General features: G+C 36.2%; 1 protein-coding gene across 1 annotated transcript; it reads right to left on the bottom strand.

The window, feature by feature from the left end:
* Nucleotides 1-1445: 1445 nt before the first annotated feature.
* Mmp12 (matrix metallopeptidase 12) lies at nt 1446-12603 on the bottom strand. Its single transcript, XM_010642056.1, has 10 exons — nt 12475-12603; nt 10399-10649; nt 9656-9804; nt 9446-9571; nt 6733-6894; nt 6208-6331; nt 5151-5284; nt 4640-4799; nt 2730-2833; nt 1446-1762 (listed from the first exon to the last, which is right to left on the bottom strand). Exons 1-10 carry the CDS (start codon nt 12571-12573, stop codon nt 1656-1658), a joined length of 1416 nt encoding a protein of 471 aa, XP_010640358.1. The 5' UTR covers nt 12574-12603; the 3' UTR covers nt 1446-1655.
* Nucleotides 12604-13899: the final 1296 nt, after the last annotated feature.

Raw genomic sequence — 13899 nt, forward strand, 5'->3', positions numbered from 1 at the left:
TACACATGCATGCATTGTCCATTTTTCCCTCTGATTATCTTGATAACTTTTCTCTTTATCATGTTTGTTCAATGTGTATAGTATGCCCCAGTGTGGTGGTTTTCTTTATGCTTATCTTGCTTGACATTCTTGAATTTACAAGTTTCATCAAATTTGGAAACATTTGGTCATTATCTTTTCAGAAATTTTCATCTTTTTTTGATATATCAATACTGTAAAGAGTTTTAATTTAAAAAACCTAGTAAAAATTCAAAACTTTATAAGGTTGAATGCCAAGAGTTTTAAATTTACTTGATTTTTTTTCCACTTTATAAATCTGAAAGGCAGAATCTTGTGGCCATTAATAACATAAATTCTGGGGTCAGAGTGCCTACCTTGAATCTCTGCTCTAAGGCAGTATGACTTTGGGCAAGTTTATTAGCTACATTCCTTATCTTCTGCTTCTTTCTTCTCCCTCCTCTCTCTCCCCAACCTTCCTCCTCTCCATCTTTCCTCTCCCTCAGTCTTTCCCTTTTCCCCCACAGTGTGGGCTGTGCAATTACTGTGTGACCTTGATAAGTGATTAAATCTTAGTTTCCTTAAATTTAGAAGGAAATATTAGTAATGCCTATCTAGTAGGTTCATTGTGAGGAAAAAAAAAAGACACAAAATGCAAAGGAAGCACATAACATTCATAGCTTGTATTGACTCACATCGATTTTCTTGCCTTATTTTCTACATTGTGCATGTTGTAGAGCTCTTTCTACTCTGAATTTGTGGGATACATTTAACTTTTAAACTGATCGGTGTACTCAAAATTCAAGATACAATTAAGCCTATTTCCTGTCATAGGGTCATCTCTGATGAGTGGAAAGACCTGAAATCAGGGAACATACGAGGAAGACAGAGTCTAGATGGGAAGATCTTTGTCCTTCATGTTTTAGATCTGTTCTCAAGACGCTCCTTCCATGTGATAAAACCAGGATTTTTTTGTAAGGAGTAGGATCAAGACATCCCTAGAAGAGGTTATTTGCCACAGGAAAGTAGAGCCTGGATTTCCTTCCCTTTTCTCTTTTCTTGTATAATTACTCATTGGTATCATGTACAGGAAAGAGAAAGCTTTCTTGTCTTCAGACCAAGGATACAGGTGCCCTCACACAAGTGACCAATAGGAATCTAAGCTTTTTCCTTTTTTTGTCATGTTTCTATTCACTCTTTTGTATAATCACAGAAAGACTTCATTTACAAGTGGGCCCAGAGATATTTTCAAAACACATATTTTCAAGAAAAAATCCATTGAAAACCAAGTACTTCCTTTAAAATTTTTATTTGAGCAAAATAATACGTTTAATTTTAGTTAAGACAGAAATAATTCTAGTTTCTCAGTGTAAAAATTTTAGGAATCAACCTACACACATCTCCAAAAGGTATGGTTTTGACCTTTGAAGGTAAACAGTTGGCCTATTTTTAAACTTAATAATAGAATCAAACAAAATTAGATAGTAAGGGTTTACACTTTATATAATCATTTATCTCCATGATCATTTATCTGTGGCCTATAGATTTTTACCTCATTTTATGATACATATCATCACGCAATGGTACTCTGAGAACATAGCATATATGTAATAAATATTAATTAAACTGAAGTGAATTGTTAAACACCATTAAACACATCATTCCTGACAACCAAACCAGCTATTGCTTTTCAGCACTTTGGTGACGCGGTGTAGCTGGATATCATATTCAAGTTGGTTAGGTCCTTGGAAGAAATAATAGTGTCCTAAAAATGAAAACAAAGCATGTAATTTTCCCTTTTATATTTCTTTGAAAACCTAGATCTATTTTTACAGATTGCCTAGATTAGATGAGCTAAGATTGAAGAATATAAATGTTGGGAGCCTTTGCAGTGTATCTTTCCCCCACATATCTTCCCACTCTCAATCACTGTCTGGGTGAAGGACTCAGGAGATAGTACTGGATCCAGAGAGGGCACACAGGATCCATGACAGAAACAAAGGGACTAGGGTGAAATTTTAAAATATTAACCCATTGAAAATTTTGCTTGGGCTAAATTTGGAGATGTTCATAACAAAACTGAACTTCTCTCATCCCACCATCAGTCCCAGTCTATGAGAACCTGTAAGGATAGAACTGAAATAGGGTAAAGACTGAAAGGTCTAGGAAAGTAGGAGGCTCCAGGCTAGCCTGAGCTCTGCTGGCTTATGCTTATATGTCATACTGTGCAGCTGTTGTGGTCACAGGAAATTCCAGAGACTCAGACATGGGGAAAATATCAGCAATTTCATTCCTAGGATGCCAGAGCATCCTAGGAATATACCATTGGTTGTCCCAGTCCTTGACCATTCTCTCTAGTCTACCCTGAGCCAAGTACAGTTTTCCCTCTCTGTCCTTATGGAGAATTATAGAGTCCTGTGCCCTTCTAATTTGAAGCCCATCCACACTCTGATTTTTAAAGTTCTGAAGTAGGATTTTCCAAGCTGGGTGTGGTACTCTGGGAGGCTGAAACAAAAGGATCACATGTTCAAGCTCGGCCTCAACAATTTAGTGACTTAGCAAGCCCCTATTTCAAAAAATTTTAAATAATTCTTTTAAAGGGTTGGAAACATAGTTCAGTACAAAGGTGCTGTGTTTTAATTCCCAGTTTCATAGGTAGGTAGATAGATAGATAGTCAGACAGACAAACAGATGGGATTTCCAATATTTTCATGGTCTCCTAATCTACTTACCTTTGAAGTAGAAAACTGCATCAATTTTAGGCCCAACTCCTGGGAAGTCCCGGGTAGTCAGTTGGGGAAAATTTGGGTCCATGAACTTTCTCCTTTCATCATATCTGAGTAAAGAAATAACCAGCAGAAACTTAATCAGGAAATGGATTTTATGACATGAACTGCAAATTTAACTTCTGTCCTGAAAGGCTTTTCATGAAGGTGTTTAACTGTACTGATGAATGAGACAAAGTACTAAAATAGTTTGCTCATTTACTAAAAGTCTCTTTAGGACTCAATCTTAGGCTTCAGACTCTAGTTAAGCCCTTTGCCAAGACCCCACAATACTTTTCCCAATGCATAATTCTCTGTTACAGAACCTGGCTTGGAACTGATTTGGTCCACTTCAGCCCCCCACTGACTCAATTATTTGGTTTCCTGTTATTTCCTCCTTTTCAAAGCTTTCTACTGAGACAAAATCAATGATTTTTTTTCCCCAATAAGATAATAGAAGGTAAGGGTTTAAGAGCCATGGAGCCGAAAGGTTTTAAATATACATGTTAGAGAGAAATGAAAAATAAACCATTTTATCATATATCCAGGCTATGTAGAACCCAGAGTTTTTCTTAAATTCTGTTTTACCCATGAGTAAAAATAATTTTGTTTCTCTAGACTTCTAAGTAGCAACTGAATCTACCTGTTATCAATGTAGTTCTTGAAATGTCTATTGTTTGTCATGACTGTGACAATTGCAGGCCCTTGTTTCTGGGCTTCCAGGGAAAGAAAAGTCTTGGGCCAGGTGGATTCAGAAGAGTAAACACAGGCTCTGGTCCGAATTGAAATGTTACTGTTAATGATGGGTAATGAATTACACCAGTGTGTGAGCTCTTCAGAAAGTCCTATTTGTTAAAATCAAAAGTTCTTTTCCTCAGGCTGTGGGTGCAGCTTAGTGGTAGAGTGTTTGCTTACCATGCGCAATGCCCAGGATTTGACCTCCAGGAAAATAAAAAGTTCTATTTCTCAATTAAGGCTAAGGCTGGTTGTCAAACTCATGTCATAAGCATGTGGTTTTCAAATGAAGTTAGATGTTGAATTTTAAATGTTCAGGAAAAAACAGAGCTGATACTGTAACCTTCTTAATACATTCTATTATGCCTGTGGGAGCCAGGCCAGTGATCTGGAAAGTGATTGTTTCCTCCGAACAGGATATATACAGGGCAGTAGTGGCAAACCCATGGCACACCTGCTGCAGTGGACTGTTTGTATCACTGACAACTCTAAAAGGTTTGCAACCACTGTTATGAAGGATTCTGTCCTAGTTCAAAATTAGACTCTAGAGAGAAAACCAGACAACTGTCCATATGAGCTCCTGGCCTTGTCTGACCATCTGATTTCCTCCTAGAGTAGGCTGCCTGAACATCTCGTCAAAGGGTGGCTTCCAAATTGTGTCTTCTAGGTCCAGTAATTATGGAAAGGAATGTGAAAATTCATACACTCTCCAAAATGACTAGAGATTAAACAATAGGCCTCATATTTCTATAACACTATTTTCCAGGGTTTCCACTATAATTAATAACATAATGATTTATTTGAAGTATTTTTAAAATTTTTGAAACCATCCCCCTTTGCTTGTTGGGGATTGAACCCAGTTCCTCATGCATGCTAGGCAAGCACTCTAAGCTACACCTGCAACCAAAAATATCTCTTATTAAAAACACATTATATGTGATCTTATATATCAGAAACCAAAAGCACAGAGAAGAGAACTAGGCTGACAAGTAGCTATTTCAGTGTTGTGTTTTCTTGAGCCCTGTGTCAGGAAGGTCAAGGCTTTTTGAGGTCTTGTGTAGAAAGACTAACTTCCGGACTAACTTCATTCGGTTCCTGTTTCACAAATCTTAGAGGTCAGAGTACCAGACATTAAAGCTCACCTCCAATATAGGTCATCTACAAAGAAGTAAGTCTTATAGTTCACTGGGTTGAAAAGAGCTGCATCAATTTTTTTCACATTACGGGGTAAGCCCAGAGAATATATGCTCCTGGGATAGCTTGGCTGTGGTCTCAAAGAACTAATTAACCAGTACTTATCATCTGTGAAGACAAAGAAAAATGATATATTAGAATTATATAGACAGAGCACAAGCATCATACTTTTCCCTGAATTATAAAATGTATCACTGTACTTGTTTTCCTCGAGCAAGGTCTATCTTCTATGGTTTCATGTCCCCACTTCACAAGTATTACTATCTTATATTTTACAATCGTTCTTCAAAAGTTGTGTATATTTCCTGTACAGTTAAGCTACTGTAACTTATGGTTCAGAGCCACTTTTAATAAAATGAGGGTTACATTTTGGTCTACATCCATAAAAAGTAGAAATATTTCTAAAAGCATTCTTTTCCTTAAAGTATATTCAGTGGCAAAACTAAACATTGGAATTACCTTTAAAAAGATAAACTTTATTTCTGGCTTCAATTTCATAAGCAGCTTGAATACCACGTGGCAAGTTTGACATTAAGGAAGAAATTAAGCTAACTCCGACTGTTGTTTCCTCAGGAAGCTTCCACCAGAAGAACCTGCCATGAGCGACATTTAACATGTTAAAAATTGTTGCAGACTCAAACTCCTTGATATGGGAATGACAAAGAACTGTGAAATGGTTTAATATTTCTTTCCATTATTTTCACATTTTATTATATGGATTTTTGTCTAGGAGAACCACAAGGAAAGGATCTTGCTTAACTCTTTGTTCATTACAATGACTCTAACAGGCAACTTCCTATATTCTAGAGCTTAGACTGCAAGGTTACAAGGTTCTAATCTGGGCTACGGTCCACTTGCCAGTTTTCTAGCTGGAAGGAAGACATCTAATCAAAGATGTCCATTTTATAATCTCACAAATGAGGACCAAACCAAATATTAATCTTCTCCACTGCCCCCACATAGTTTGATCAATCTGTGTTTCAAGACATAAACCATTAGGTATCCTGGAATTCTCTTCTCCATATTCTTTATATTCAAGAAATGCATAGAACTTTTCATAGCATTAGTTCCAGACTTCACCATTTTTATCTATGATTAAAATAGTTGGGCTTTTCTGCTTCTTGTATTCTAACAGATTCATTCTGTGTGTGTGTGTGTGTGTGTGTGAGATTAGCCTTAGCACTGAGCTACAGCCCCAGCCTCCTTATTTTAAGATAAGGTCTTGCTAAATTACCAAGATTAGGCTTGATTGTGGGACCCTCCTGGCTGAATCACTCAGAAAACTGGGATTATAGGTGTGCACTACCATGCATGGCTTGCAAATTCATTTTTTATTTTCACCTGTTTTCTAGTTAAAATACAGACACAACTGCACTCCTGTCCTGCTTCAAAATCACCAAGATCTTTTCATTGCCTACTGAATAAATTTCAAGTCCTTGTTTACAATTTCCATCTATTTCATTCTCTCACCAAGGACATTGCTTTTAATATTAATTAAATATGAAAATGATCCTACCAGTCTTTAAAGAAAACAATTTTATCTCCCATTTTAGTGACAGCATCAAAACGCAAGTTGGGGTCACAGGTAACTGGTGTTCTACGATCAGGATATGATGTTGGTTGGTGCCCTGCTGGACCCCCTGAAAATACACGTCAAGTAGCATTAGGATAAATGTTTGCATTTTGATCATAGGAGGAAAAACAATTCTTTAAAAAACAATTCATTTTCTAGGTGAAAAATGCATCAAAATCAATTTTTCTATGAAATTCATAAACATACTCTAAGAATTTTTCCCATATGGTTGCAATATCAATCGTGGAGGAGAAAAGTTGGATCACTTTGATTTTCCTTTTCCAGTTGTATTATTTTCTCTTTGTCCCTTTTTCAATAATGCATCTGGCACCAAATTTAAGGCCTCAGATCTTGCCTCATGCTAATGCACTAATTCTTGTACCCTCATCAGTGAGAAGATAATATTATTAGTTCATTCTTCAAAGTGAATAACTTTAGATGCCAAAATGATTAAATAGCTCAACTCACCATAGAGGATTTGAATGCTACGGATGTCATCAGCAGAGAGACGAAATCTGTTGGGGTCAAGATAACCATAGTGGGAAAACATTATGGCCTTTCTATCCCTGGAATGATCAAGCCCCAGGGAGTGGCCAATCTCATGAACAGCAACAAGGAACAGGTTTGTGCCTAGAGGAAATGAGCCCAAAGGGTACAGCTGTGAAATACATTGTCATCTGTTTTTAACTGACACAAAATTATACATATTTATGGAGTATCTTGTGATATTTTGATACATGTGTACACTGTGTAATGTTCAAATGAAGGTGAATATATCTACCTCTCAAATATTTATCATTTTGTGGTGAAAACATTCAAAATTCTTTCCTCTAGCTTTTTGATTGATACACTACATAATTATTATCTATAATCACCCTTCTGTACCAGAACAACTGCTCTTATCCTTCCTCTCCCTAAATCTCTCCAGCCTTTGGTAACCACCAGTATATTCTCAACTTTATTGAGGTCAGTTTTTTAGATTTCAGATATAAGTGAGATCCTGTGGTACTTGCCTTTTTGGGCCTGGATTTTTCACTTAACATGACTTTCGGTTCTGTCTATATGAAAGGACTTCATCTTTTTATGACTGAATATTACTTCATTTTGTGTACCACTTTCTTTTTTCATTCATTAGTTGATGGACACCTATGTTTCCATTTCTTACTTTGTACTTTTGAAAACAATAATTCAACATCTGACACAATGATAGGGAAGGATTTAAAAGGACTTAACATCCTTTACTTATTTCCCCATTGTCTTGAGTAGGGTTTCTCAACATCAGCATTACTGATATTACAAGTCAGATAATTCTTTGTTGTCAGGTTGGTACTTTGCATTAGATGTTTAGAAATTTGTGTTTTACTACTAAATGCAAATATAACCTTCCTCTAGGTTTCACAACAAAAAAATGTCTCCAGATATTTTCAAAACATCCCAGGGGAGGTAAAGTTACCTCCAGTTAAGGACTACTGCATTGCTAGACAAGTGAAATACATTCTATTATAGAACTTCATAGAATAAGCCATAGCTGTGTGAACGGAGAGAGAAACCTCTTCCTTTTTAGTGAGCCTCTGTTTCAAAAACAAAAAAGCGAGAACTAAGTTATTCTCTGCACTCTGAATAAGACTCTGGGAAGAGTAAACAAAGGTTTTACAGTTTGTCTAAACCTGAATTTTTCCTACTCCAGATTCTCATGACACTTTGTACAAAGCATCATCATTGGTCTTCATTTCCAAATAATGGATTTATGTTTGCATCTTGTTTCTCACCAGATTGCACACCCAAGGGTAGACTGTGTCACTTTCTTCTCTGTATTCCAACATCCCATCCCTCAATACCATAATAGAAATTCAGTATCATTAATAAAACTGTTCCTGGGTCAAAAAAATTAGGCTGTGAATGAACACTTTAAGATAGAATTTTTATAAAAACCTTTTGAAAGCATAGACTCAAGTCAATTAAAAAATAAGGCAAAGAGCTAGGAAATACATATTCTAGCCTCAGCTTTTCCAAAGAGTAGCCACTAACATTCTCTTGGTCTCAATTTTTTAATCTCTACAGAGCTGTATCAAATCACTTTTCTAAGATATATTAGAATTCCAAAATATTCTTTGTGGCTAACCAACACAATTATCTCATTTCAAATGATGAGCTTATGATTCCCAAATAACCTTAGATAAAAGTGAGACACATTTCATATGTCTGGCTGAAGATTTCCAATTTCCTAAGTACTTAATCCTATATGATTTGCTTTAATAGTAGAATGTGATAAGCCTTAAGCTATGTGTCAGACTGAAATAGCCTCTTTAATGGACATAGTGTCTTTAAAAATATTGGCATGCAATGTGTGCAATATTGCCAGAGGGAGGATATGGAGTACGCCATTTTTTTTTTGTATCAGGGATCAAACTCAGGACCTTGAGCTTGCGAGGCAGGTGGAGGAACCACTGAACTAAATCCCTGGCCAGAGTACACCATATTCTTGACTTTCTCCCTATTTACTTTCCAAAGGAGTGAATTTTATCATCTAGAACTTCCAGTAGAGAGATTAAGAAAGCTCTGATAAGTGGCTTGAATCTTCTCATGCTAGTAATTCCTCCAAACAATAGACAAACACTATCTGAGACATAGGATCCACTATCCACTATCCACTGTCTGAGACAGAGGAGGAGTAGTTCTTCAGTAAATGCACACAGGTGCTGTTAAATAATTGGTTGGTTCTAAAATTTGATGCCAGGACCATGAAACACTACATGACCATAATCATGTGTTTCTCCATAAGGATCTCTACATTCTACAACTTTTTCATTCTGCGTCTCTATAAACCCAAGCAATTGCCAAGTATCATATAGTGAATCACACACAACAACCTTGTGTTGTGTATTATCTCAGAGTTAAGACTAGTGTTTGGCTTTGAGTTTATGGATTTTGCTGTCAAAACCAAAATAACAACTTTTACTTTTCCATAAGTTTATACATGCTCATAGACTGACTCTTAGAGATAATCTTTAAACTAATCTAGTCCAAAAGCCTCAACTGTTAAATTTTATTTAGAAACATACTTATGATCAGAACAGGTTTTTCCATGCTATAATCGTTTATCAGAATGTAATCTTTAAAAATAAGGTCATATTTTCAATTTTGTGGACTTTTTCTTTGCTCTGTGCTTTTCTCTCCCTACCTGTGGAAGTTTTACTCCAGGTTTCTGCCTCATCAAAATGTGTGTCTCCTCCAATGCCAGGTCCAGGTCCAAAAGCATGAGCTAAGATTCCACCTCTGCCATCAAAAGAGTTGAAGTCACCATGATCTTTTTTTAAAAAATGAAAGAAAATTAGTTCTATATGTGCTACAAATCATAGCAAATTGTACAGATGAAGTCCAAGTTCTTTACCTCCATAAGCAAAAAATATCATGATGTCAGCCTCGCCTACATTGATCTTTTTGAATTTCAGGGGGGTCACATCGCTCCATACTTGAAAAGCTTTCTGAATGACATCATCAACATCCTTATACCTCATGTCGGGAGTATAGTTTTTTATTCTTTAAGAGAAAAAAAAGAGAAAATATATGGAAACTATACATTAATTTTGCCTTATCACAATACTTTAGCTTTGCTACCACCACTGGAGGGTGAATCATTTCATAAATCAAGAGTCCTGATTTTTGAAAAAAATGTTTCTTTAAGTACAAAACCCTTATTACTTTGACAACTTTCTTTTTAACCCAAAACTAACTTACTTTCTCCTTACCTATGAGTTACAGGTCCTCACTGAAGAATTTACTTTTACACAAACTTACACCTTTTGCTCCTGCTCCCAGATTCAGTCTTACTCAACTTGACTATAAACATTTTCCTATCTCTTATTTATATGTAATTTACCTTCACTCTCCTTTAATTTGCTGCTCTTGTACACTGCCTGAACTGACTGGCAAGACAAACCATTACAACTCTTCCTTGAGTGAAGAGTCCTCCCTTTTAGAGATTATAGAGTTTAACACAGAGATAGTGTTAACGATTGAAGCGAGCTGTTTATCCATTTCCAGATAACAGACTACCGCCTAATTAGGTCAGCATTCTAGAATTCAGACCAATGGGAAAATAGAAAAATGTATGACTTCATACACCTCCTTTACCTGTATGTGATAAAATGCTTCCTCCACACTGGCCTCCCGGGCTGAGTCCTGAAATGTTGCACGTCAGGCACTCCACATCGAGGTGCACGCATTATCTCCAGAGTAGGTCTGTCCAGTTGCCCAGTCACTTTTAGCCCAAAGAACTTCTGCATTTGCTGGATTTTTTCCTCTAGAAGGTGTGTGTTTAATTTCATTTTGTTCATTGGATTGCTCTCTGTTTCATTAAGGCCATAAAAATTCATCAAATACTCCTGTTAAAAAAATACACTCAGTAATTCATCATTGTATACAAAAAAGTTTCTGATGGGATCACTCTCTATATGACTCAGATGCACACCTATGTTTTTGAGCCAGGTATTTTAATCACTGGTTTTTATTTTCTGGACAGTTATAAAGAGAAAGGATTTTTAATTTTCTTTGCTAGCAAATAGATGTCATAAATTTTTTTGCAAAATTTGTTCGTGGAAGCTCAGTAGAAAATCTTCATATTTCTACTGCTTCAAACTTGTTTCTACTCAGTTGCAACTTCAAGAAAATCATGGCATTCAGTAAGTGGAAGCATTTCTATTGTTAGGATTCATAAATTATAAATTTAAGTTGTGATAAAAATTTCTGGTTTTGTTGGAAGTGTAGCTCAACAGTAAAATTCTTGCCTAGTTTTGTGGCTTATGTCTAGATGTCCCCCCAATGACCATGTGTCATAGGTGGGGCTTTTCAGAGGAGGCTGGATCTAGAATGTCTGGTGCTGGGATGAAGGTGTGAGTCTGGGATCAAGAGTGTGTGATTACTGAAGTAGTCCACTAATTAAGTATTAGTATTTTAGTATTAGTAATTTAGTTTGTAGTATTAATCCTACAATTTAATTAAACTAATTGGTCACTAAATTAGTTTGGCATAGTTCTGGGTATGGATAATGAGGAGGCCCACCCTGGGTGAGAGTGTTACTCACCCTAAGGGGATGTAGGCTGGAAAGAATACAAGGGACACAAAGAGGGCTGCTGCTGTTGCTTGCTGCTTGCTGCTTGTGCTGCCTCCTACCTGTCCTCCACGTCTGAACTGTTTAATCTCTTTGTGATGCTGCTCTGCCGTGCCACCCTGCCTTGGAGCCAGCCAAATATGAACTGAAACCCCTACAAACTGTGACCCATATTAAACTTTTCTTCCTTTAACTTTGGGTGTTTAGTATCATGTCTCAGTAACAAGAACAGTAATCAAGACACTTAGTGTATGCAAGGCACTGGCTTCTGTCCACAGTACTGCTAAACAAACAAAAAACCAAAAACCCCCAAATTTGACACAGTGAGCAATTATGATACATTCAAAGCTAAAGAAATTGTGGAAAATAGAGCCAGGTATATATTCAGAAGACTGAAGAGCAAAGATCATCACTTGAGCCCATGATTTAGAAGACTTGTCTCAAAAAGCTAAAATAAAAATGGAAAGTATTTTGGAAAATATTAAAGTAAGACTTTAACTAGAAGAAAAGTTATAAGTGAAAAATTATATTTAAAAAATGCTTAAGAGTTTGTCACGGCAGCTCTGGGAGCTGATGTAAGAGGATCACCATGAGTTCAAGGCCATCCTGGCTATTGTACCAAGTTCAAGGCCAGCCTGAACTTCATAGTGAGACCCTGTCTCAGAAAAACAGAAATAAACAAATAAATATAAAATAATTTAAAATGCTTATGAAGAATATCTGGGATGAATGAGAGAAAAGGGAATATGCTGAAACTGCTATAGGAGCTTGAAGTGGTTAAATTGACCAGGTCATTGAACAAATTTCAGATTATTAATTAGCGTTAAATAGCTAAGGTAAAATAAGATAATGGAAATGAACCCCAATAATATGGCATCATATATTCCTTGGCCAAACATTCTTAATACAAGGGATATTTTATAACACTTCTTTAAAGCTAATATTTCTTTTTTATGTTCCTCTATGGCAAAGAAAAATCCATGCTTAAAAGAGTCTCCTATATCAGTTTTCAAATGACATTTTTCAAAATAAAACTAATAAGTACAATAAATACTAAAGACAAAAATCAATTTAAATAAATTCTAAGTTTTAATACTTACCTTAGCAACTTGTCTATATTTGCTCAAGTCTGTATAATCAGGGAGGACATTTCCAAATGAAGGGACCAGCAGGACCAGAATCAGTAGAAGAAACTTCATTGTTGCTTCTCCCTCCAGAATGGCTTTGCTCAATTTATGCTTCCCTTTAAATACAAGTTCCTTAACTGTCCCTATTTATGTAAACCTTAGCCGAGACTATGAAATCCTTGGAGTGACTCATACTTTAGATCATCTATCGGTTTATCTCAAAACCATGCAAGATCACTTTATTGAACTAATTCTGGGTCAGTTAGTGTCTGACCAATCACTCACCTAAGCATTGCATGGTATATTTCTTAAAAAAGACAAGCAAGTCTCTACTTATATCCAGTCTACAAAATAAGTGCTTGTAAAATAAAAATAAAAGCATGGTGAAAGATAAAGATACTGGTCTAATTTTAAACTTTGACAATTAAAATCCAGTTTTTCCAACATCATTTATTAAAGAGACTATCTTTCTTCCAGCAAGGGTTTTTAGCTCCTTTGTCAAAGATGAAGTAACTGAGTGTGTCTGGAGTTGTTTCTGCATCTTCTAATGTGTTCCACTGATCCTCGGGTCTGTTTCTATGCCAGTACCGTGCTGTTTTAATCAGTGACTTTATAATACAGTTTCAAGTTGGGAATTGTGATACCCCCTACCATGTCTCTGTTGCCTAGAATTGCATTTGCTATTCTAGGTCTCCTCTTGTTCAAAATGAATTTTGGATTGTTTTCTCTAGTTCTGTGAAATATACTGTTAGGATTTCAATGATTAAATGAGATGACGAATTATAAAAACTAGCATGTAGGGGAGCTGTTCATTTTCCTTTGACCTGGGAGGGAATTATCACTCAGTGAGTTTGTAAACAGAGGTGGCTCTTTATGAAGAAGATCATGTGGGAAAAATTGCAATGTAATCCTTTCAAACAATATATATAGTTCAAAAGTCATAAATGGAAAGTTCAGTTAGAAAGTAGAAAAAAATGGGATATTTTGGAAAATACAAAAGGGGCTGGTTTTCCAACCACTTTATTCCTTATATTTAAAACTACCTTGAGGTTAGTAAATGTGTGAATGAATCTAGTTGGAGAATTATAAGGACATCAGTGGTAACTATCTCAACAGGAGTAATCATTGTTTGGAGGATATGTCTCTAAGGCTCACTGAAAGCAAGAACAGGTGTTACCCACACCAGGAAAGAATCTGGTTTTTGGAAGATTTGAAGGAAGTATCTTGTGAGTCCAGGATGTAAAACTCAAGAAAACACTATATACAAAGAAGTGAAAACAACATTCTCATTAGAAATAAAGACAGCCTACCACACCCCAGTTTTTTTCTTTTTGGGTCATGCCCCCAAATGAGACAAGCATGAGGGGATAAAGGCCACTTGGGGTGCCAGAGGACATT

Source organism: Fukomys damarensis, unplaced genomic scaffold, assembly GCF_012274545.1.
Source record: "Fukomys damarensis isolate Sample0158 unplaced genomic scaffold, DMR_v1.0_HiC HiC_scaffold_16, whole genome shotgun sequence".
Taxonomy (NCBI): Eukaryota; Metazoa; Chordata; class Mammalia; order Rodentia; family Bathyergidae; genus Fukomys; species Fukomys damarensis.